This window comes from Podarcis tiliguerta (assembly GCF_965153285.1).
Source record: "Podarcis tiliguerta genome assembly, chromosome: 7".
NCBI lineage: Eukaryota > Metazoa > Chordata > Lepidosauria > Squamata > Lacertidae > Podarcis > Podarcis tiliguerta.
In genome coordinates, this window is record NC_139540.1 from 77,995,502 (window position 1) to 78,021,210 (window position 25,709).

The 25,709-nt window shown below is 43.6% G+C and overlaps 2 protein-coding genes across 9 annotated transcripts in view; one reads left to right on the top strand and one right to left on the bottom strand.

Annotated features, from left to right (window-relative positions):
• The window catches only part of SLC12A7 (solute carrier family 12 member 7), a 95,722-nt gene extending 85,496 nt beyond the window's left edge, over window positions 1-10,226 (bottom strand). For 2 of the 5 annotated variants that reach the window (XM_083449315.1, XM_083449313.1), the window contains exon 1: window positions 9,794-9,995. In XM_083449315.1, coding sequence (XP_083305441.1) covers window positions 9,794-9,980 — 187 coding nt within the window. In that variant the 5' untranslated portion in view covers window positions 9,981-9,995. Of the gene's footprint in view, window positions 1-9,083; window positions 9,295-9,793; window positions 9,996-10,027 lie in introns of those variants that run through there. The other 3 variants (XM_083449314.1, XM_083449312.1, XM_083449319.1) reach the window with 2 other exon arrangements.
• The window catches only part of MAJIN (membrane anchored junction protein), a 197,937-nt gene that overhangs the window by 149,092 nt on the left and 23,136 nt on the right, over window positions 1-25,709 (top strand). Inside the window, exon 1 of one of the 4 annotated variants that reach the window (XM_083449643.1) lies at window positions 17,808-17,840. The exons of the other annotated variants lie outside the window; for them this stretch is intronic. The gene's annotated coding sequence lies outside the window, so the exon portion shown is untranslated. Of the gene's footprint in view, window positions 1-17,807; window positions 17,841-25,709 lie in introns of those variants that run through there. 4 annotated transcript variants of the gene reach the window in all.

The window sequence follows — 25,709 nt, forward strand, 5'->3', positions numbered from 1 at the left end:
TAGACTTGACTTCCCTGGAGACATTCCAAAACACAACCCAGCCCCATATTCTGTAATCCCACCTTTCATTTCCTTTCTTCAGAATACAAGTGTCTGCGAAGAGGAGGGTACTGGCTGTTGATGGACTTGGAAAAAGAGCTCCAAGAAGGCCCTTGATCTTGCAGCTGACCAATAGGAAGTGGAATGCTAACTGTGCCGAGGCAGTACCAGCTGTAAGTCATTGAATTGGCTTTCGGGATATCAGATAGGGAGTATGAAGATGTGGGAAGTGTTACAATACAAAATCTAAATATCAGTTACAGAATTAAGGGTTAGGGTGGGGAGAGAAAGAATTACAGTATCTTTCCCAAAATAGTAAAGAAAATTTTCTTCTGTACTTTTTCTTCTCTATGGAATTAAAAGAGTCTATTGTAAAGACAAATCCAAACAACAAAGACTTTCTGTATGGTTTATTTAAAAAAAAAAAATTAACAGTCTCCAAAGCTTGAATTATTATCATGTGACACTGCAGAGAATCAAGAATATGCTTTGGAAAAATAGTTTTTACTGTATCTTAAAATAAATGTCTATGTATCATAAACTGAGCCCTTTAGCAACCTATTCCAGAGCTACTTCCACCAAATTATGTTCTATCAGAAGCTAATTTAAATAATCAAGAAAACAAACATTCAGAATGTTTAACTAGACAAGAAGTTGAGCTATATCTATGTTTAGAATGGGCTGAAAATACATAATTAGAAAACTCACTGAAAATACATAATTAGAAACTCAAAAGTGATTGATCTCTTGATTACCACTGGAGTTTATTTCACATCAACAATATGATCACTCAATTGGACAGTGCTGAAAAGAAAACCTTTCCACACCATTGATCTTACATCTTTATCCAAAGGTCTTCACTGAAATCACAAACAATTTGATTAACAACTCTAATCAAAGCTGCTTATTCTTTCCAGATTTCACTACAATAAAATACTGCAATCAATTTCTGCTCCTGGTAAGCCTGTTGAGGTTTGCCTCTCTGAGTCAATAAAAACTGAATGAACTCAGAACCAGTTTAAAAGTTTTCATTGCTAATCAAGTTATTTTTTGATTTAAAAAATCAATTTAAAATGATAAACAAACCTCAACTTATATAACCAAACCAAAATTATTATCTAGGCAGACACTGTAAATATACTGTACACAGATCAAAATGCCCATCATATATTTTCTAGGATTTATTTGTACTCAGAAATTCAAGAGTTTGCTTTTCTTCACAGTCAAGGTACACTTGAAGAGCATTTACTGAAAGGGTTTAGCATGTTTCCTTTTAAGGTCACAGTAATTCAAAGGAATAATCTCATTTCTACATGATCTAAAATATCAATGGGCCCAATCAGCACTCTTCTCCTTTTCAAGTTCCATATTCTTTTAAAAAGAAGATATGTACAGTTGTAGCAACACAGATAATCCTGTACACCACAAACAGCTCTTAAAACAAGGAACAAGTAAACTTGCAGGGAACTGAAGTGCTGTGGTACAGGCATAGAGAAAGCTGGGAGTAACAGCTGCTGAACAGCCAAAGTGTCAGCTGCACCAAAACCGGAGGTCTTAATCTTAATTCCATGCACTCCAATCTGTATCTTCAGGAGCACTCGATCAGACCACTTGAAAGGGAAAGGAAGTTTGTTATCAAGGCTGCCAAACTGAGCAATGGGAAATTACCGGTACAGTGGTACCTCTGGATGCGAACGGGATCCATTCCGGAGCCCCGTTCACATCCTGAAGCGAACGTAACACGCGACTGTGCATGCCGCGTTTCACTGCTTCCATGCATGCGTGTGATGTCATTTTGAGCGTCTGCACATGTGCAAGCGGCAAAACCCGGAAGTAACGCATTCCGTTACTTCTGGGTTGCCGCGGAGCGCAACCCGAAAATGCTCAACCTGAAGCGTATTCATCCCGAGGTATGACTGTAGTCCCTGCACACAGCCTGCTTCTGGTAGAGGTAGGAAGTGAGTCTAAAAGCAAGCAGAGAGGGAGTGAGGCAGGAGTATAGGGGCATGAAAGGGCAAAGAAGTCTACACAAGTTGTCCAGTCTAAGTAGTAGCTCAAGGTGAGCAGCTGGAACTCATGGGGGGAGTTACAAAATATAAGAAATGGGAAAGTAGTAAAAAGCAGATTGCGTGGTGCCACTTACTCTTAAGAAGACATGGTTCTTGAGAAATGGAGGAGGAAGAAGGACAAAGCACCAGAACCTCTTTCCTCCTCAGAAGAAGTTGTAGGCAAGTATACAGTAATACACATTGGGCTAAAAATAAATTCAGTGAAGAAAAGGAAGTATTTCTTCACACAACACATAACCAATTAATGCAATCTGCTGCAACAAGATGTCATAGTAACCACTGGCTTAGGCGGCTTTAAAAGCAGTTCCTCATATTCCTAGTTTAGTAGCCTACGAAAGACCACCTGCAGTTCAGAGGCAGCAGGTATCCAAAAACAAGTTGCTGAGGGGCAAAACATGAAGGCAGACTGGTGCCTACCTTCATGCACTGCCTGTGGGATTCTCAGAAGCATCTAGCTGGCCATTGTTGGAAACAAAATGCTAAACTAGAAGTGCCACTGGTCTGATGTAGCAAGTATATTCTTACATTGATATCTAATCTACAGCATATTCTGAGCTCAGAGACAGGCAACAACCCTTAAAAAAGACTGAACAGTATTTCAAATTATTCACTCACAGGACAGTCATACTTCACACTTCTAGCCATATCTTCACAACTCGCATGCAGACATGAACACCACTCCTCCCAGACTGCAGGGAGATTTGTGGCTAGTCAATAAGCAAAGACAGGTTCTTCACCATTGCCTGTCAACTCCCACTCACTCCTATACTGCAAGAGTGGGATTTTCCAGTACTGTCTACAAGAACTCCACAACATTTTTCTTGTGTGATTACATGCCAATACTGCACATGTATTGGGTTTATGTTTTTGTTGTTACAATGCAATTTGATTTTAAATACACATAACCAATCGAACTGTAATGATAGTGGCAGAAATCCAGCAGAATTTGAATGAACTCAGTGGGATTTGATGGATTTTGGGTAATATTTACAGGTATTTATTTATTAGATTTATATACTACCATTCCTCCCAGAGATGACACATTTCTGTGTTTAAAAAGCACAACTAAAATAAAAACCTATTTAGAACATTGAAAAACCGGTGCAGCGCAGCATGGGGACTCGCTTCCAAAGTGCTGAAAATGGTGTCTGCACATGTGCAGATGCCGAAAATTGTGTCTGTGCAGATGCAGAAGCCGAAAATCACGACTGTGCACTTGTAGATGCCGAAAATCATGTCTGCGCACGTACAGACACCAAAAATCACGGGCGCTCATGTGCGCATGCAATCCGGCCCACGGAGGGATCTGCATGGGACCAATCCAGCCCAGGCAAGATAAACCTTGCTGACCCCTGATTTACATCAACAATTGCATATTTGTATTTATTTTTCCCAGCTCTCAATTCTGGGGTTTTCTCTTTCCTTTCAGTATTTAGCATATAGAATTATAATTGCCATTATCATATAACATCCCCCAATACAGATGAAAAGTAATGCCTATTTCTCTTCAATATTTTCAGCACAGAAGTTTGCAAACATCTGCAATTTTGCTTGCAAATGCAGGGCTGATGTTTTCCCCTCCCCCTGCCTGCCTTGCATGTTGCACATACAATAGTGGGATGGGAGCAATCCAACAACTTCTAAAACCCATCACAAAATCTGAGTTGGCGTTCTATATATGAGGAAGACTAAAATTAATAAGATTAATTAATAAAACAAAAATTCTGAAGAGGAGAAGGGATCTTCCCACTTTCTATCCAACCTTTTTCTTCTTTTTAAGAGACATTGGTGTGTGGAATTGCCAGCTTAGGTTTACTGATGTGTTTATTTCTACCTCCACTCCACCCCAGTTCTTTCAGAGGAGTCTCTAAACCTGTAGGTCTGATCCCCATGCTTTGTATATTTTGTATAATCCTGAGAACATATTCAGATTACAAATATTCTAAACTCCCCACCCTCCCCAAAAAATCCATCAAAAACAGAATAGCCCTGATATAAACCAAGCAAAAGCCACAGGTGTCAGGACAGTTAAAAAATGAGCTCTATGTGTATTTCACAATCAGGTGATGCCTTTATTAGGGCCAACAAAAATGTCATAAAATAGTATCTTCATATCACTGTACTTGAGAATTTCATCTATAAATTTTAATTAAAGCACTTCACTGCTAGCTAACTAAGTTTTGATAGTGGAGAACAGGGGGGGGGGGGGAATGAGCCTAGAACCCACAGGGAGATGGGAATTCTTGCAGGTAGGAAACACAAAAGAAACAGGAACAAAGACAAGGGAAAAGATAAACAGAGAAAAGATTACAAGGAAGGAAGGAAGGGATATAAAAGACACAAGCAGCAGTGACCTAAACAGAATCTGAGTGAGAATACTGAATAAACAACCAACCACCGATTGTTATCATTGCAAAAAGATCAGACTCTCCCTGATCTGTGCAATTTCCTGTTAACATTGGTGGCATTCTGCAATAGATTCAAAGCCAAACCAGACATGACAGTAACATCTCCATTTGGTTAAACTGGACAATTTTCAGAACAAATGGAGTGCGGGTTGAGGGTGCTAAAATCTCCCTTCACCCTAACTTTCCTTCTCACAATCTGTCTTCTCAGGGGCTTTTCTTCTCCAATACCAGAAGTAAGCTCAAGAAACAGGAATAGAATAAAAGGAAAGAGGCAGGCACTCAAGCTGACAAATCCCATCATACCCTGCTTCTTGTTAGCATGCTGTTCTTTTGCTGTTCTCTGGCTAGACCAGGCATAGGCAAACTCGGACCTCTAGATGTTTTTTTGGTACTACAACTCCCATCATCCCTAGATGACAGGACCAGTGGTCAGGGATGATGGGAGTTGTAGTTCCAAAACATCTAGATCAGCCTTTCTCAACCTGTGGGTCCCCAGATGTTGTTGGACTACAACTCCCATCATCCCTGAGCTCTGGCCTTGCTAGCTAGGGGTGATGGGAGTTGTAGTTCAACAACATCTGGGGACCCACAGGCTGAGAAAGGCTGATCTGGAAGGTTGAGTTTGCCTGTGCCTGGGCTAGACACTTCTATAAAGCTCCCTTTGAGCCCCTCTCTCTACTCATTTTTACAAATGTACTGTAATGCAAGTAATTCATCATTAGACAGATACCATCAACAATCATTAAAACAGAGACAGCACAGTGGTGGCAGCAAAAAGACCAGAACGGGACCTGAGCAGAGTTGTTATTTTCAGCATCTGACACTGAAGTTAGTACACAATCATTATGGCCAGTAGCAATCAATAGTCATATCCTCCATCAATATACCAATCCCCTTTTAAAGGCATCCAGGATGGTGATCATAATTACAATTTGTGGCAGCAAATTCCACTGCACTGTGTGAGGAAGTCCTCCCTTTTGCCTGTCCTAAACTCTCAACTTGCAGTGTCACTGGATGACCCTGGGTTCTAGAGTTATAAGAGAGGAAGAAAAACTTCTCTTTCTCCACACATCATGCATAATTGTATCCACCTCTGAAATGTCACTCACCCTTTTTTTTCTAAACAAAGAAATCACAAATATTGTAATCTTTCCTCATAGGAAGTTGCTCTAGCCCTTTGATCATTTTCGTTACCCTTTTCTAGCTCAACAATTTCTTTTATGAGCTGCAATTATAAGAACTGCAGACAGTATTTCAAGTGTAAAGGGACCCCTGACCATTAGGCCCAGTCGTGACCAACTCTGGGGTTGCAGCGCTCATCTCGCTTTACTGGCCGAGGAAGCCGGCATACAGCTTCCGGGTCATGTGGCCAGCATGACTAAGCCGCTTCTGGCGAACCAGCGCAGTACACAGAAACGCCATTTACCTTCCCACCGGAGCGGTACCTATTTATCTACTTCAACGTGCTTTCAAACTGCTAGGTTGGCAGGGGCAGGGACCGAGCAACAGGAGCTCACCCTGTCACGGGATTCAAACCGCTGACCTTCTGATCGGCAAGCCCTAGGCTCTGTGGTTTAGACCACAGCGCCACCCGCGTCCCTTATATTTCAAGTGTAGTTTCACCATATATTTCCATAATGGCATTATATTTGTAGTTTTATTTTCAATCCTTTCCTAATGATCCCCAACATAGAATTAGCCTTTTCACAGCTGTAGCACACTGGGTCAACATTTTCATCAAGTTATCCATCATGACCCTGAGGTCTTGTATCCTGGTCAGTCACTGCCAGTTTAGACCCCATTAGGGTATTTGTTAAGTTAGGATTTTCTTCTCCAATGTGCATCCCTTCACCCTTTCTTACACTGAACTGCATTTGTTATTTTAATAATGCTACAAATTCCTTCAGTGTTCTTCACAATCCCTGACAGAGCTGCTGTAAGAATGGTTGAGGTGAATATGAAATCCTTTGATATAAATACTTACAGTGGAATCTTATGCATGTTTCCTCAGGATTCCTCAGGGAAACAGGCATAAGATTGCACCAAGGTATTGTTATATACTCCCCAATTCCCTCAGGAACCGCAATGTCAGGTGTTTTTTTTTAATACAGTGGTACCTTGGTTGTCGAATTTAATCTGTTCCAGGAGTCCATTTGACTCCTAGAAAGGTTCAAAAACCAAGGGGTGGCTTCTGATTGGCTGCAGGAGCTTTCAATCAGAAGCCGCGTCGGACGTTCACAAATCAGAACACTCACTTCCAGGTTTGAGGCGTTCTGTATTCAATTTGTTCAACAACAAAGGCGTTTGACTACCAAGGTACTACTGTACTTTGGACAAGAGCACTCTGGCCCCTTCTGGTGTACATAATATTTACAAATATAGAAGCACGGCATATACTGGCAACACAACACTCCAGAAAGACAGCAAAATCACATCAGATCTTCAGAGTGATTCCCTGCATTCACAGGGTGTGCTCAGCAAACTCACATCTCTCTTCTTCTCCCTCTCCAAAACTACCAGCTGCTGTTTGTCACACCCATCTGCTGGAGGATGTCATCTTATCTAGGTTCCAAGATTATCTCCTTAAAACAGTCAAGAGAATTCTCCAGCTCTCTCCTTAAAACAGTCAGGAGAATTCTCCAGCTATCTCTTTATGTTAGGCTCACACTGAAGAATGATCAACCAACCAAACTACAAAGGAATCAGCTGGCAAGCATGCCAGAATTATTCACATATACTTCAAGTATGTGTAGTCAAAGTGGAAGCACCAGGGAGGTACTGCTGTAATCTAATGCAATAGGGTGAGTCATATGGTACAATAATTGCCTTCAGCAGATGCCATGCCTAGCTCCATCCCAATTTTTTGTCAACATATTGCCTTTCCACATTACTTCCAGGCCAATTGTTCAAACCACTTCATATCCAATCCTATTCCTCTTATTTTTGTCTGTTCTCTCGCTTTGTCCTTTTGGAGAAAGTTAGATGAATATTTTTTCTAGACTTGCATGGGTGTTTCTTTCAAACTTCTCCACATTTCCCCCTCTTTTCCCCTCAGCTTTTTCTGCACCTATGCTATTCAGTTCCCTTGTCTTCAGGACACCTGTTGATTCCTCTTCAGCTACACTAAGCATCAGACTCAAGCTTTAAAGTACACACTATACTTTAAAGCGCACCCCCTCCCCAGCAATAATTATGGGCACTGCAGTCTGTTGAGGGTTGCTGATCTTTGTAAATCTGTGGCAGGTAAACTACAGTGCCCATAATTTTTTTAGGAGGCAATGTGCTTCAAATGTGCTTTTAAAGTATGTGTATGCAGCCTCAGTCATTTGTTCAGGCTGAATTTAACCATGTAGAAGTATTGGAAATGAAATAGTAGAATGGACTGCGCCACTTCACACTAGAATTGGGGAACCACATTTTAAAACTATATAGAAGGAAACTAGCACAGCACAGATGGGACTTCCCCCCTGAAGTGCTAGTTTTCTACTTGCAATGAGTTATTTTTAAATACAGGGAATCGTTCAAAAATTATGAAGCAGTATACCTCTCAAGACCCTACCACCACATTCCACAACATATATACAGTTGTCTTACATAAATGATAGAGTGGAATACATTCTACACAATACTACTTAAGACTGCAGGTGAGGGCCTATTTTGGAACATTCCCACAAGGTTTTCTTCAAAAGTAAAAAGCTCCCTGAAGTAGCGTATCAGGGAGAAGCCTTTCTGCATCCAAGCACCAGGCCCGTTTGCAGACCAACTCTATGTTACAAAGATGTCTGCAAACATGACATGAAGGCTGGCAACATTAACCCTGCCATGTGGGAATCCCTTACCGATGACAGCAGTGCCTGCACAAAGTCAGGTCATGTATCCAGAGCAGTAACCAGAGGAGAAATGACCACTGGGAGGAGCGCAGAGAGAGGAAACGCCATAGTGCACCTACAGCAATACAACCGGACGCCTTCATTTGCCCCAGCTGAAACAAAACATGTCTCTCCCATATCCGTCTCTAGAGCCACAGCAGGTGCTGCAACTCTCCCAATGGTTTAGCTTCACCCCCAAAGGCACACTCCTCCTCCATTGACTTGAGTCAGACGGATGCCATATGTAAATGTGTCTTTTACATATGGGAATATTAAAAAACACAGCACCTCTTTCCCAATGCAACCTGACATGCTACACATACATACCAATTTACCCTGCCTATACTCCTAACCAGTGGCGTAGCGTGGGTTGTCAGCACCCGGGGCAAGGCAAGTAATTTGCGCCCCCTAACCCGTGGATTTGCGCCCCCTGTGGATTTGCGCCCCCTAACCCTAATTCCCAGATGTTGCGCCCGGTGCGGCCGGCCCCCCCTGCACCCCCCACGCTACGCCACTGCTCCTAACTATTCTTCCCCCACAAAAAAACCCCCCCCAAAATTAACGTTGCTTTCTGCTTCCTAACCTTTCCCCAACTGTTAACTGATAGTGCTCCCTCTAAAAATTCCCTTAAGAAACATGCTTATGGAGGTGGAGCTATAAGAAACGGGGCTTCGCTTTCCAGAGAAAATACACAAGACCGTGGCTCGTTTTGACCAAAGCAAGCGCCGGAAACGCCCAGGCTTGGCGAAGCTCCTCCTTGTTTTCATCCGCTGCCAGGAGAGGGAAAGGCCACCTGTGGGACCGGCGAGAGCAAACAATGGGAGTTGCAAATCCCCACGGCGGAACTTTCGCTAGGACAACCTGCGGGGCAGACTGGCAGGTTCCCCGGAGCATTATTATCTTGTGCGAGTTCTCCACAACTTACCTGCATGCACACGTGCTGGGAAATAAAGAATAAAAAATGAACAAAGCCAAGCTCCCCCCCCCGCCCCCCACAGTTCCTAGTTTCATTAACTACGAGCCACGAAGTTTGGGGTACTTTCCAAAGTTTTGCAGCGCCAACCCCGCGTTTGGCAGCCTTCCCCCCCCAAAAAAAGAAATCATGGATACACTAAACCTGGGTTCGCAGTTGACACCCAGATTCCTCCAGTTCCTTCCGGGAGTGTGGGCGAAACCGAAGTTTGCTGCCTCTTCCCCCTTAAATCCACCTGCGCCCACAGGAGGTTAAAAATGCCCGCAATGTCCTAGGGCGGGGAGGGAAGTGCCCCTTCCCCTGGACATACACACGACCCCCCTTCCTTCATTTCACCTCCTTGTAACACGCATATGCCACCCACACGCGTGTGAGGGGGGATAAACAGCAATGAGAACCACACACACAGCCCGAGACCCACGCGCGACCACTCGCCTTGGCTCCCGGGCTCCACGCGGCCATTCTCGAGGGGCGCTTCTTGCGGCCGCCCGAGGGTCCCCCCGCCCGGCTCCTCCGCCGCGTGCTCCGGCTGCTGCCCCGCTTGGGCGCCGGGGCCCTCTTCGCCGCCGCCGCCGCCGCCCCCGGGCGCCTCCACGGGCACCACCGTGAAGTTGGTGGGCATGGCAACTCGCTTTCGCCGAAGCTCCCCGGCCGGGTCCCGCCGTGCACGGCCGCCGCCGCCCTCCTTCCCCGCCCACCCGCGTTAGCAGCCGCGGCGGCGGCGGCGGGAAGAGTTTGCGGCTCTTTCCCCCACACCTCCGCTTCTCTTTCCTCGGCCGGCCCCCTCAAGCGCCGGCGCTGCCGTTGCGGCCGCCGGGAGCTCCTCCGCTGCCAGGCAGGAGCCGCGCCTCACGTGAGGGGAGTCTTTGCCTCAGAGGGGAAAGGCGGGAAGAGAGGCGCTTCCCGCCTCAGTTGCTCTTTGTTGAACGCGGCGTCGGCGAGGGGCAGAGGGAGCCCAGGGCTGCCCCAACCCCAACACACACACACGCAGAGCCCTGGAGCTTCAATTCAACACCCCTTTACCGGCCCACACACACAAAAACACACACAACCTCTGGCTTGATTCAACACACACAGAGAGCCCTTTAATTTATTCAACACCCCCACCCCTTCATTTGATTCAACACCCCCCTACAAACACACACACACACACAGCCCTTGGGTTTATTCAACGTCCCCCCTTCATTTTATTCAACACCCCCCTACAACACACACACACCTTGGCTTGATTCAACACACACACAGCCCTTGAGTTTATTGAACGTCCCCCCTTTATTTGATTCAACACCCCCCATACATACATATATACAAACACACAGACACATATACACCTTGACGTGATTCAACACCCACAAACACACACAGAGAGCCCTTGAGTTTATTCAACACCCCTTCAACCCTTTATTTGATTAAACACCCCCCAACAAATACACACCTTGGCTTGATTCAACACACACACACCCCCGGCCTTTGTGTTTATTCAACACCCCCTTTATTTGATTAAACACCCCCCTACACACCTTGACTTGATTCAACACACACACATACAGTCCTTGAGTTTATTCAACACCCCCTTTGATTCAAAACACACCCCTACAAATACACACTTGCACACCTTGACTTGACTCAACACCCAGGAGAGCAAGCCCAAGCTTGCTCTGAATGTGAGAGGGTTTTGTATGTGGGGCATCAAAAGCAGCAAAGGATACGTGCATTTGGGACCATATGGGGTGCATCTCTCCCCCCTCATTAGAGAATAATAACGGACTAGCCGTCAAAAGTCACAGATCAGAGATGCTCATATTTTTCATCGATATAGCAGCTAACGGCAATTATCTCAGGACAGAGATGTTACTGATGCTAAAGGTGATCTGTAAAACCCAGTGACACAGCATCCTCACAGAAAGTAAGAAGCTGGTAGTAGGTTCTTCATTGTGGCTTTTCTGTGGCTAAGCCCCCCCCCCCCCATGCAGCACTAGTCACCATGCAATTGTTCCACAGTATTTGCTTGTTTTAAGGTTTTTATATGGTGCTTTCTGCCAGATATGACTTCAAAGCTGTTTCCAGACAATAAGGAAATCCGTATCAATAAAATGCTTACAGGGCAATTAAAATATCAGCAAGAAAACAGCAATGATAAGCATCAGTTCCACAATACAAATAGAGACTAGAAGCTAACTGTGGCTTTCAAAAGTACAAGAAAGCAAACAGGTTATTTATTATTATTAAATTATTAAATATTAAATTTGTATACCTCTCTATACCCATAAATCTCAGGGCAGCAAAACATAAAGATTATGGAATCCCATAAGCCATAGGAAGGCGACAAATACGGTACCCTTAAAATAATAGCACAGTTGTGTGTGGCGGCCAGCAAGAAATAATAGTGAGGATCAACTCCACTGCCTTACCAGAGAGTGGAAGGGTTAAAACAGAAGCTAGCAAGTAGCACATAGGTGATAAGACTCAATAGCTTTTAGGGTTGCTGCAACTGAAGGTTTATTTATATCTGTTTCTTTTTAAGAGATACAGTCTCAATAACCGAGTGAAGGTCAGATGTCCTGTTATACAGAAAAGTGGGCGGGAGAGTACACAATGAGAGCCATAATCTTTAAACATAAAACAACAGCCCTTCTAAAACTGGAACATTTTCAAGTGCTCCAAGTTAAGATAATGATACCAGTGGCAGTTTTTTCATTCATGGTTTGCACTGTGGAATCTGCACGTGTTGCTCAGAGCTTGATACAGGAATGCTTTATACAACTGCTGCTTCCCAGAAGGCACTTAACGTGAACCTTCAGGACCAATGCTACTCATTTCTCCTCCAGCCAATAAGTTGCTTTTTACAGTCCCAGATGATTTTGTGTGGAACTTTCTCCCCTCCTTGTTTCTCACTCAATATTCTCCATCCTCTCAGTAACCAGCATCTCTCAGCAGCCTGTCTTTTACTCCAGGTTCAACTCCTACTTGCCACTCTTCACAGAAGGCTTGCTGCATACATATTCTTCTGCAGCAGTTAGCTTACGGACAGAGAGAGCAGGGAAATCAGAGAATGGTAGTGGAAATTGTACATAGCCTTAGGGGTAGAAAGAAGTGCTGTGGCCCCTTCAGTGTAGAATTCGTTGCTACAAGAGTGGTGGTGAATTGTCATTCTAACTGCATGCCAGCTGTTATCAATGTTGTATGATTTATATTTTGTACACTGCCCTGATATAGTAAAGGTAAAGGGACCCCTGACCATTAGGTCCAGTCGTGGCCGATTCTGGGGTTCCGGCACTCATCTCGCTTTATTGGCCGAGGGAGCCGGCGTACAGCTTCCCTGATATAGACAAATGTAAAAATAAAATAAGTTTTGGAAGGATGGCAGGTGGTGACAGTTGGAGGCAGAGCGGACAGAGCCATGTGAAAGCAGTTGGAAGGGGAACGTGGATGTAAGCTATGGGGATAGGTTTGAGAGACGACCTGAATTGTTCTTCTAATAGAAACAGGTGCATCATATCTCTTCCTTGCATCTGTCCCAACCAGTCAGGTAAGGGCACTCGCCTCTCACTTTAAACCTGTCTGGCCAGACTACCATTGCAGTCCAGAAAGGTTTATTTCTTGATGGAACGTTCAGCTTGTAGCCTGAATCCTACATACTGTTCCCATTTGACTCATTGCAACACCTACACCTAAGGTGATGCAGAGAACAGTTAGACTGGAAAAAGGAGAGAGCAACTCAGGGCAGAGCCAGCCTGAGATATTTTGCCACACTTTCCAGGCAGCAGATACAGGTGACAAGCATGGGAGGCGACAAAAGGAGTGCTTTTGGGGGGCCCAGATGTGCCACCCCTCCCAGCTGTCTGCTGCCTATCTCAGGGTGTGTTTGGGTTTGGGGAGGAGTTAAATAGATAAAACTCAAATAACATACTTTAAAAAATATTCTCAGGGCAGTTCTTTCTGGCATAAGAATCTAGCAGGGAATCTTTTTCTTGCCTCCAACCTCCATATAATTTTAGTAGCAGAGGGTTTATCAGACATTGACTCTTTTACATTTAGATTAACACTAATCCCACAAATGTCTACTCAGAGGTAAGCTAGGTACACCAAAGTAAGTGTATATAGGATGGCAGTATTACCTCTGAGAATGTACAAGGCCTACTGGATATTCTCAAAAACTCAAACAGTGGTGTTATATAGTGCAAACAAGCAAGGAATTCAGGGGGAAGGAGAACTCTCTGTTCCTTGTCATCCCTCTTCCACAACCATGCAATATTTTTTAAAGGGCTGTGTATGGTGATATTTATTTTAAAAAGCACTGAAATTTGGAGGGTAAACCCACAGATATGGGGAAGTAAAAGGGCATAGGTAAGTAAAAGGGCAGATCCTCTAGCAGCAAAAGAGGACTCTGGGAAGAAGGAGGCATAATTAAGTTTGTGTCACACACAAGTCTTGTCGAGAACAGACTGGGAAGAAGGAACACATTGAGAACCCCCTTACCAGTGGCGTAGCGTGGGTTGTCAGCACCCGGGGCAAGGCAAGTAATTTGCGCCCCCTAACCCGGGGCAAGGCAAGTAATTTGCGCCCCCCCCACTGCACTGTCCCTCCCCCAGATAGTCCCTCGCTCTCTCTCCGCACTGCACGCCTGGCACCCTCCCCTCCACAGTGGGCGGTGACCCGGCGGCTCAGATCGGATTCGCACAGCGAGCACTGCAGTGAGAGAGAGTGAGTGAGCCAGGTAGGGGCAGAGAGCTGCGAGTGCGAGCGCCCCCCCCAGATGTTGTACCCGGTGCGGCCGGCCCCCACTGCACCCCCACGCTACGCCACTGCCCCTTACAAAACTTAGTAGAGAGGCTGTCCACAAAATACATATGCAGGCTGTGAACATTATAAATAAATGCTTATATTAGCAGAGACTGGCAGCAGTCTTAACTACGATGTAAAAAAACCTTGCAGGGTTGTTGGGCTCAGATGGTTTTTTCTGTGCCCCAGTCCCTCCCTGCAATAAACACTTCGGGGACAAAGGGATGGCTCAGCTGTTCTTCATGTTCCTAATGTTGCTTCCCTGCCCCTGCAAGCTGGCCTCTGGTTCTGGAAATTCCAGCAGCATATGTGCAAAATTATTGTACATGAGGCTTTGGGGGCAAGTAGGGGTTTTGGCCCTAGACTACGGTATTTTTCTGAAAAGTAGCTTCAGGTTTTTGCATCCTGGCTTCGTTTCAGGTTTGGCATCCCCAAAGCTTCTGCATATGAGCATCTCCTTAACAAATGGCTCTGGCTAATCAATTATTCTTAAAGGGTGTATTCTTTCAAAACTTATTTGGAACAACAGCTCAACTTTTTTTCTTTTTTTTCCAGGAATACATTTCTTTTCAGACTATATCATGCTGTTTTAAAGTCTTCTGGTGTTTGTGTGTATATGATGTTTGCAAGTCTACCTTATAATTTACCTCTAACTGGTATTTTAGTTTTATGGCAATTCCCTTTTATTGAAGTTAAATGTTACTGTGGTGATCATGTTGGGTTGTTGAGCTGGCTTTGTCACTCTTACATTACAGTCACCATTACCATGTAATTCAGCTATATTTAAGTTTTAAATCAAATGTTCTACTCCTCTTAGGACTTGCAGCCAAACCCATAATTGACTGCCCTGAAAGTGCAATGAGTTATAATGACAATATTATCTGCTCGTCTCTTTTAGGGAACAAAAATTATGGTTATTCACTTAACCCTTCTTAAGTCCACCTTCCTGCAAATATAAGAAGTCATAGCAAAACTTTTAGGGAAGAGATTGTAGACAGGCATAATCAAACTGCCAGATTAACATTGTAATTTGCTGCAGAAATGCAATAATGAAATGTGGTGATGAAACCTATGTGGCAGCTAATGTGTATTATATATTATATTATTTTTAAGATTAGTGTAATCAAGGGAATACCTTAACCCATTAATCTTCAGATCATGAGCTGTGACCTGACCTAAGTAGGTCACACAAATGGCACCATGGCCATCTTATGGAGACTGGGAGGGAAAAAGAAAAAGAGATGCGGAAGATTTAAGAGAAAGCATCAAAGAGAAGGCATGGAAGATAGATAAATAGTACAGACTGAAAGTGGCTAGGGGGTCCACGGAGTTAATTTATATTTCAGTTTGTGCAACATACATTTAAGGCACATTTTCTAGGCACATTTTCCTCCCAAAGCATTGCCTTCTTCATATTCAAGGAACAGAAACTGTACTACATTAACCTTGATCATTTAGTGCTCACTGGTGAACTTGTCTATCATTTACATTTGCTTTATTTTAGCAAACCATAGTTCCACAGTTGTTTCTTTCCTCTTTCAGAAATATGTCCTGTAAGTGCTGCTAGTATTTTATGCACGACAAATATACATGAGAGACACTGGTGAAATTAGCTCCTTAGTCACCACAATTGGGGAGAATCCATAGGATGCCCTCCAGATGTTTGTTGGACTACATTTCCCATCAGCCCCTAGCACGGCCCAAGACCAAGGATGACAGGAGCTGTAATCGAGGAGTATCTAGAGGGCACCATGTTGTCTACTCTTGACCCACAGAATTCTAGTTTGCTGAAAGCATAGAGGCCATGTAATAAATTAATTAGACTTTCTATAGCAAATTTAGTGTGTTTAAAGCCTTTTACATTCATTAGCACACATACAAATTATATAGGAGACCTTTGATCAGAATTCTCAAGATTTATATTTAAAAGCTATCACAGGGGCTGCTAATTTGCTTGGTCAATGGCTGGCAGTGGGGATAATCTATAATCTATTATAGATAATCTAAGGAATTGGGGTAGTGTCAAATTGATACATGAAATACAGTTGATTTACAATAATGTTATTGTCAATATGCTACATAACAGGTTTTTTTTAATGTTCGGATTCTACATAGCAAGTCTACCACAGTTAACTGAGAACAATTTTGACAGCTGTGTGACTAAAACAATATGCTGTACACTAATAAGAAAATTTATTTTATTACAGTCTTTAATTGGCTAAGCCTTTAATCTTCTCCTTCAGAAGCTTGCTAATCTGTTACTACTTCTGTAGCAGAGACCTATTAAATGAGCTTATTAAAAGTCAGTTCATACATTCAAGGAAGGAGTGCAAGTGACTTTCTGCTTCTGATGTAATATGGCACTCACTAAGTTCCCCCCGGTGTGACCCATGGTTCATCATGTTTTTATATCATTGCTTTTAACAGCAAACTCAAGTGGTGAATGTAGACAGCGAAAACAGGGCCCTGAGAACAGGAGGCTCTCTATCAGGTTCAGGGGGATCTTGAGGTTTCCAAAGTACCAAAAATCCTTTTATACCCCACCCCTAAAGGGCATCTGTCCTCAAACAATGGCTCAGGGAGGACTGGGCATGTTTTAGTAGCCACAAACTGTTGTGAGTCAATTGCCAAAGAGAAACTGAAAAGGAGAGGCAGGAAGAGGTGGGGGTGGTGTGGCTGGCTGAGACCCTGAACACAAGCACTCTTACTAGGACAGAGAATATACGGCAACATTTTATTGCAGAATCCTATTGCTTCTCATTAACCCCATCTAGGGTCGCCACCTCTGGTTGGGCAAAATATGGGAGAGGCTGGGCAAAATAAAGGACAAGCCAGGGTGGGTGAAGATTGGGGGCACACACACTCTCATGACTCTAAACCCTCTCCCCCCCCACCCGCACCTTTGAGGAGTGGGATTCCCCACATTTGGCCTCCCTCACCACTGCCCTGTTCTCCCCCACAACTCATGAAGGTGGGCAGGGCCACGGGGTAGCCGGCTGGCTCCCACGGGTGACTTGAGCCCCAGCTCCAGCCTCTTGCTGGCTTTGGAAGAGACTTGAGGAGGGAGGTGGGAGGAGAGGTCAAGTCGGGGTGGCGGAGGGGGCCAAGTGGCGGCAGACCTACACCTTGCTAGACCAGCAGGTGGCGGCTGCTGAGGAGCACCAGCAAGAGGGAAGGAAGGAGGGGGCGAGGGAGAGAGAGGAGGTTGAATATGAGCCCTCTACACTGCAATATTTTGTTGCAGGACCACTTTGTTGCAGCTCCCACTTGTGGTAACACTAAACCTTAAACATATTTTGTGTGATTACAACTACAGTGGTACCTCAGGTTACATATGCTTCAGGTTACATACACTTCAGGTTACAGACTCCGCTAACCCAGAAATAGTGCTTCAGGTTAAGAACTTTGCTTCAGGATGAGAACAGAAATCGTGCTCCAGCGGCGCAGCAGCAGTAGGAGGCCCCATTAGCTAAAATGGTGCTTCAGGTTAAGAACAGTTTCAGGTTAAGTACAAACCTCCGAAACGAATTAAGTACTTAACCCGAGGTACCACTGTACCCTCAGCCAAATTATTTCTAACTCCTAACTCAATGTGAAACAGCAAAATATATATGTCCATCATGTTTAGTGTTACTCAACTTATTAATTTAATTATCTTCTATATGCCAGGTGTTCAAGTGCTCATCAAGGAGGTTCTAGGGTAAGCACTAACTGATTTAATTCAAAGTTAGAGTGTGTTTTCCCAGTCTAGCAATAATCTGACAAAACAGTGTTTGCACTTTGAACACATAGAACCACAACCTCATTAAAGGCAGTAAAAATGTTCCACCCACCTACATGTTAGATAACTGAGAGGTCTCTAAACAGTGGAGGAATTACAATAATGTAGAAGTGGGAAATATGTCGTTCTGAATTCCTTTGGATAAAGGAGTACAGGTTTTCAATTAAAAGAAAATTTAAAAATTCCTTACAGGTTAGCATGTGTGTCTGCTATGTGACTACATAAAGTACAAATTGAAGACATCTGAAATGTAAAAACGTGCCTTTGGCATTTGTGATGCTAATGTACATATTTTAATTGTTTGCAGCATGATATGCCACCAATCATCTAGGGAGAAGTTATTTGTGTGTAACTTCTCTCAAGAGACGTTTGAGAGGCAAAAGATGTTGGGAGGTAGAATTATATGTGTGGGGGATAAATGTATATTAACCAGGGCTTTAATTACTTAGTGATGTCACAGTTCTACCTACCTGAAAACCACATGCTTCCCATAACACCAGGTGTGAAGCAATATGTATGTGTTTTTAGAGTGTAATGAGAAAAATGTTCTGCGCATGCCTAGGGGAACTCTTATCACTACGGCCAGCCTGATACATTTTTGGCACCTGAGGGAGACCCCAAAATGACAGCTCCCTTCCTGCCAGGGCAGAAGGGGCAAGGGAAGATCAAGATCAATGTCATGATCTTCTGCCCTTGTGGACCCTGCTGCCTGAGGTGGTCGCCTCACCTTGCCTCATGGGTGGACCAGCTCTGCTTATCACCCATTTTCAATTTTCACATTGAGAGAGAACTTGTCCTTGGCTCGTTTTCACTTGTCCCTTTACTTTCTTTTACTGCAGTGAAAAGAAGGGACTAAGACAAGTTGGGTGTTATGCCCCATTTAGTCCTTTACCACAGCACAATACAGTATTGTACTTTTTCTACAATGAGAGATTCTGAGGTTTAAATTTGCTTGAGCATTATGCCCTCTTGGAGGAAAAGGGTTTAATCATGGTTATTCATTTGTAAAAGAAATTTGCATAAACTCAGTGACTTTCTGCTTTTGATGTAATATGGCACTCACTAAGTTCCCCCCGGTGTGACCCATGATTCATCATGTTTTTATATCATTCCTTTTAACAGCAAACTCAAGTGGTGAATGTAAACAGGACTGAAGCGAAAACAGGACCCTGAGAACAGGAGGCTCTCTATCAGGTTCAGGGGGATCTTGTTTCCAAAGTACCAAAAATCCTTTTATACCCCACCCCTCAAGGGCACCTGTCCTCAAATAATGGCTCAGGAAGGACTGGGCATGTTTTAGTAGCCACAAAGTGTTGAGAGTCATTTGGCAAAGAGAAACTGAAAAGGAGAGGCAGGAAGAGGTGGGGGTGGCGTGGCTGGCTGAGACCCTGAACACAAGCACTCCTATTAGGATGGAGAATATACGGCAACATTTTATTGCAGAATCCTATTGCTTCTCATTCACTACATCTAGGGTCGCCACCTTTGGTTGGGCAAAATATGGGACAGGCTGGGCAAAATAAAACTCAGGGACACACTCTATAGACATGTTGCAGTAAGTTTTGTAAGGAATAATTTACAAGCAGTCCAACGCAGAGAAGCAGGGTGCTTCTTTTTCTCCTCTTGACACCACCCCACCACCACCACCTTTTTCTCCTCTTGACGCCACCCCACCACCACCACCTTCCTAACCACTGGCGTGGGAACGGGGGTGCAGAGGGAGCGAAGCATGCCGTGCCCCCCTGCACGTCGGTCGCCACGCCCCCAGAACACGTGCCACACCCCTGCGGGCGGCGTCACGCCCCGGGGGGCACCAGCCATGCCCCCTCCTGCTCTCCGCCCCCGGTAGCGCAGCATGCATCTTCACCACTGTTCCTAACCATAGCTGTCAACTTTCAGATTTGAAAATAAGAGATCGGCAGCCTCAAAAATAAGGGATCAGCAGCTTCACCTGTCCCGGGGACAGTCTACGGGATATCTAACAATCCGGGATAGTAGCGGGAAGCAGTGGGAAACGACACTGGAATAAGGGAATTTCCTGCAAAGAAAGGGAAGGTTGACAGCTATGTTCCTAACCCATCCTTGAGGCAATTTCCCCAAATTAAATAGAAATTGCAGCCGCAAAATTGTGTAGGCCCTACTGAGATTTTTTTGCCCTTAGTTTTCACTAGCCATTGCTGACATTGGAGGAGGGGAGGCAAACAAGGAGGAAAGGGTCAAGGAAGAGAAGGTTATGAAACAGGCATATGACTGTTCAGTCAATAAAGTGATTCAGAACAAGAACAAGAACCAGCTCCAGAGCCCTATTGCAGCTATCCCTCTCTGGAAGGGCAACTGGGAGGCTACTGCTTGCATATTTCCTCTCGTAACTCTGTGTAAAATGACTACATATGTACTCTTTTCTTTAATGAAAGCTAGATATGCAGAATGGGATCCTGGGCCATCTGTAAGGGACCAGGCCCTCATAGGCCATCTTATAGAAATGTGTCTAGGGCTGGTTATAGTATATCAAACGTGGATGTATTTTGTTTTGGTTTTTTTAAAATGCAGGTTAGTTCAGCAAGACCTGACACTGGAGACTGATGGTGTCTTTGTAATATTTGTTTTGCTTACAATTATAGTGGCACAGCATAGTGGAAGCAAACAAGCATTCCTACAGCAAGTACAGTGGTACCGTGGGTTACATACGCTTCAGGTTACATACGCTTCAGGTTACAGACTCCGCTAAACCAGAAATAGTGCTTCAGGTTAAGAACTTTGCTTCAGGATAAGAACAGAAATCGTGCTCCGGCGGCGCAGCGGCAGGAGGAGGCCCCATTAGCTAAAGTGGTGCTTCAGGTTAAGAACAGTTTCAGGTTAAGAACGGACCTCTGGAACGAATTAAGTACCCAAGATACCACTGTAGTAGATCACCAGCAAGGAACTTACATCCCTTCGCAGCTGCACTCACTGTTCTAAGTTATTCCCAGCTAGAAACTCTTGGCTCCTCCCTTGTTTGTGACAATTCAAACTCCAGCTGGTATGTATGCATGCATGTATTTGCTGTTTCTCTGTCCCCATTCCTCGGCTGGAGGGTTATCACTTTCTTTAAGCTCTGAGATAAATCTCATCCCCAAAGCTGGAGACTTATTCCTTAGCGATCAGGAGACCATCTCCTGCCCTTGGTTCCCACTGATGAAATACCCTATAAGCAAATATTCAGCCAAACAAAAAGAACTTCAGCCAGCAGCCATGATACCACCATTATCAACCTCTGCTCTCGGACACAAAGTTAAATGAGATTAGATGTAGCATGTATACTCCACTTTTCTATTAAAATACTGTACTCAAAGTGGCTTACAACAATAGTTAAGGTATTTGACTACAATGCCCACATTCTGAGTCCTTGCCCAAGACCTGCACTAGGGCTGAGCAATATCTGGTTTTCAACATTGCAGTACAATATATTACCAGCTAAGGGACGGGGGTGGCACTGTGGTCTAAACAGGTTGGTGGTTCGAATCCCCACAATGGGATGAGCTCCCGTTGCTCGGTCCCAGCTCCTGTCAACCTAGCAGTTTGAAAGCATTTCAAAGTGCAAGTAGATAAATAGGTACCACTCTGGCGGGAAGGTAAACGGCGTATCCGTTTGCTGCTCTGGTTTTGCCAGAAGCTGCTTAGTCATGCTGGCCACACGACCCAGAAAAACTGTCTGGGGACAAACGTCGGCTCCCTCGGCTAGTAAAGCGAGATGAGCGCTGCAACCCCAGAGTCGTTCACGACTGGACTTAATTTTCAGGGGTCCCTTTACCTTTTTATATTACCAGCTAAACACTGCAATATATCAATACTTTTAGAAGATATCTAAAGACATCTAAAACTTCCCTGTATCGGGAAGTTTTTAATGTTTGATGTTTTACTATGTTTTTATATGTTCTGTAAGCCACCCAGAGTGGCTGGGGAAACCCAGCCAGATGGGCAGGGTATAAATAAAAAAATTATTATTATTATTATATACCACAATGTCTGAAATAAGGATGGTGCTACTGTAGAGGCATTGGCTAGCTTCAAGGTTTTTCCCTCATTGTGATTTTTGCATAGCACAGACACACACACATGATTCAAGATATATTGCTAGGTCTAAAATTATGAAACGATATCACAGTATGGACTTCAAACTAGTTTTGGACAATATATTGCCCAATCCTAACCTGCGCTATCTCCACAGAAGCGAGAGTGCAGTTCCTTAAGTTCCATCCTTATTCCCCAGGTCTTTAATAACAAAATACCTGCAGGAATTGATGCAGTTTGTCTCTAGTGTACATGCATATAAGGGTATGTGCTTGGAAAACAGTGTCAATATATTGTTTTCTATCCCCTTCTCACAACAACATATCTCAAGGTAAATGTTGCTGGATTTTGAAGTTATTCTATGGTAAGTCCTTCAGGTTCCATTATGAGGCTAAACGTTTTACCAAAGATGCTGAAAATGGTGGCAGTAATGAGGATTTCCCACCACAGCAAATACTCCTGATTTTTGCAAGGCAGTCCTATTTTAATGTAAGATTAAATAACTGCTGCTCTAAGGGAAGAACTGGTGGAGAGGGAAGGTGAGGGCAATGTGCTATCTCTGGATTTGTTCTTTCAGTAATGTTTTATGGCAGAGGTTGTGTATAGTTGCACAAAGATAACCATCAGGCTTTGTCTAATTGTTCCCGTACTTGTCAAATAACTGCTTGTAAAGTTTATATAATACCACAAGGTGACTCCTTTGCTGTTAAGCTGCTTGTTGACCTTCCCGTGCCTGTGGCTTCCCACCTACTTTTTATGATTAACATTCCTCCTCTATCATCCCCATCTCTCCCTCTCCGAGCCACATTGCTCATTTCTAAAAGTCGGTGAATCAGTTTTCTCATCCACCATGAGAAAGCAAAGTTGTACAAATCTGTTTTTCAAATCCCTCAAGATAGTCCCCAGGACAGGTTGTTCGAATACCAGAAAAAGGCAGAAATGCTTTTCTTGAAGTTGAGCATACTTGCCAAGACTTGACTTAAAGAATCTTGGACATTTAACTTGTCCTGAGACATATCTGTGTTAATAACAATCGTGTAAAACAAAATGACTCAACAGAAACTGCTGTAGCAGAACAAAAAGGGGGCTGTGTACAGTCAGTTTCATGAGAAACATATTTAATGTGCATTTGAGGCAAAACTTTCTTAAGGTAGCATACAGCTGTTAGATAAAGCTTTTAGAAGCATAAATACTTCCAACTGTGGCTGTCTAGTGTTGGTGCCAAAAGCACCGAAAATGTGAAACTGAGGAAGTGCTAAATATTTTGGGGGAGAATTTAGCAAGGTGTTGAAAAGAAGATGTAGTTTTGAATTATATTTATAGCAATGTTTTTGAACCATATAAACCACCTGATTGCCTCTGACCCTATCTGGCACTCTGTGTGTAATGAAAGCATCATGGCAGACAGAATAAAGATGATCCATGATCCTCCAGCAGCCTGAGCTATAATTATTTGTAGAATAATTGTACATTATTCTACATCATCATTGCCCAGAAAACACAAGGACATCGCTGAAACCTAGCTGACATTGCAGAGGGAAAGAGTAGAAGGCACAAAAGAAAAGAAGAAATAAAAAATAAAAGATGCCCTCTCAGTTGTCTGAGTATTGACCTGAGAAAATATCTGCATAATATGTTTCTGATTTTAATGCAGGAGTATTGTGCCCCAAGTTTCAAATGTTTTGAAAACACTGTTCTTCAAAAAGCAGATTAATGTTAGGAATATGGGTTGCTTTAGAACTTCAGCAGGCAAGGTTCTTCTTATCACTGCATCTGTATGCCAGGAACAGTAAACCTGCTGAATGTTTTCAGACAGAACTTTGGGCAGGAAAAAAGTTGGCATTCAAGAACTTAGTCTGTTGGGAATGAAGATGAGTAGTTGTGCCCTAAGCATTTTGCATCCTGTTGTGTGATCAACATGCATGCGTAAAACCAAGCCAAAGTACAGGATTTTCAATCATTCTTAATTTGAATTTGTAAAACACGGAAGATTAGCAATAATGACTGAATAAGAAATATTAAACATGCCAGGGGAAAGAAGAGGCATAAATTAAAAGGCACGTTCTAAGTAAGTTTAATGCCAGACAGGACAAAGTGTTTTACATGCTCCATTGCTGGCTGTCTGCCCACTTTATGAAATACAGTATTTAGATAGGAATCTGAAGGAGTAAAAACTTGTTTAGGTCTAGGTAGCTATTAAAGTACCAATTAAAGTCCACAGCACTCTGGCCAGTAAATTTGTGCTAACACACACACACACACAAAATAACAGGAACAATGTATAACACTGCATTCTAAAGTAAAACAACATAAAAATATTCAGGGTTGATATATCATGGAAGTGTAGTATTATAATGCAAGTAAACAAGCAACTACACAAGTAGATTTACTGTTGTGGTCTTTTTTTTTTTAAAAAAAAAGAGTTACAACCAGGGCTATTTTTCAGCTGCAACTCACCAGAACTTAGTTCCAGAACTTATCTGGTGGGTGCCATTGCCATTAAAGAAGAACAAGGGCAGCATTTGTGGTGAGTTCCAGCACTTCTTTTTCCAGAAACATAACACTGGTTACAACAGAGGACAGAACAGCATTTACCGGTGTTAAGGCTTACTGAAGATAAACCTGTCTAGGTCTGTCCTGGTGTAAGGTTGCCAACTTTTTGATCAGCTATATAAGGTTGCCAGCCTTTTTCTTGCCAAAAGTCTTGTGCCTGCATGAGAAAGAAATGGGAGAAACCGCATGAGAAACTGAATGGGAGACTGCCTTGGATTAGGGTTAATAATGTAAGGAGGGGGGAATGAATTAGATGCGATGGCTGCTGAAGACCCCTCTAGTTATAATGCAAGGGCCTTATTGAGTAAAAAGAGTGCACAGCCAGGGATGTTGATCTCTTCCTGCCGGGTACGTTTCTGATAATTGGTCTCACTACTGATTTCAAAGCCCTGATGAGGAAAAAGGTGTAGGATCTCATGTTTCGGGAAAGGTACTCACTGTGTGAGGAAACCGTGTAATGGGTGTGCCCTAATGTCAGGAAGCAACAGGACTCAGGAAAGCTTCAATAGTATTTATTGCTGGACAGCAGACCAAAGCTCAGCATAACAGCCCGACGGGCAAGACTAATGCATTCACAGCATAAAATGCAGTGAGGTTGCCTCCCTGTGCTGCATTTCAAATCACGTATGCATGCTGTTGTACAGATCAGAGGGGGCGGGGATGACTTCACCAAATGCACATTACAGTGGTACCTCCTGTTAAGTACTTAATTCATTCCGGAGGTCTGTTCTTAACCTGAAACTGTTCTTAACCTGAAGCACCACTTTAGCTAATGGGGCCTCCTGTTGCCGCCGCACCACCAGAGCACAATTTCTGTTCTCATCCTGAAGCAAAGTTCTTAACCTGAAGCACTATTTCTGGGTTAGTATGTAACCCGAGGTACCACTCACTGTATATGTCTCATGCTATTCGTTCAGTTGTCATCTGTGCATGCACCAATATCTGTGCATGTCCAACGGCTGCCTCAAAGGTACACACCTAAGTCTAACTGCAGAGTGAATTTAATATTTCCTTTCAGATTGAAGCTGGTTCGATGGAAATGCATCAGACAGCAGTACTTGTCAAGAAACTATTAGCATAGCTTTTCAACGTGGATTCAAAAACCATCAGTGGGAGAGCGCTGGAGCCAAAGTAAACTGTAGCATCCACACATGATACCTTTAAAGCACATTTGGAACACATTTC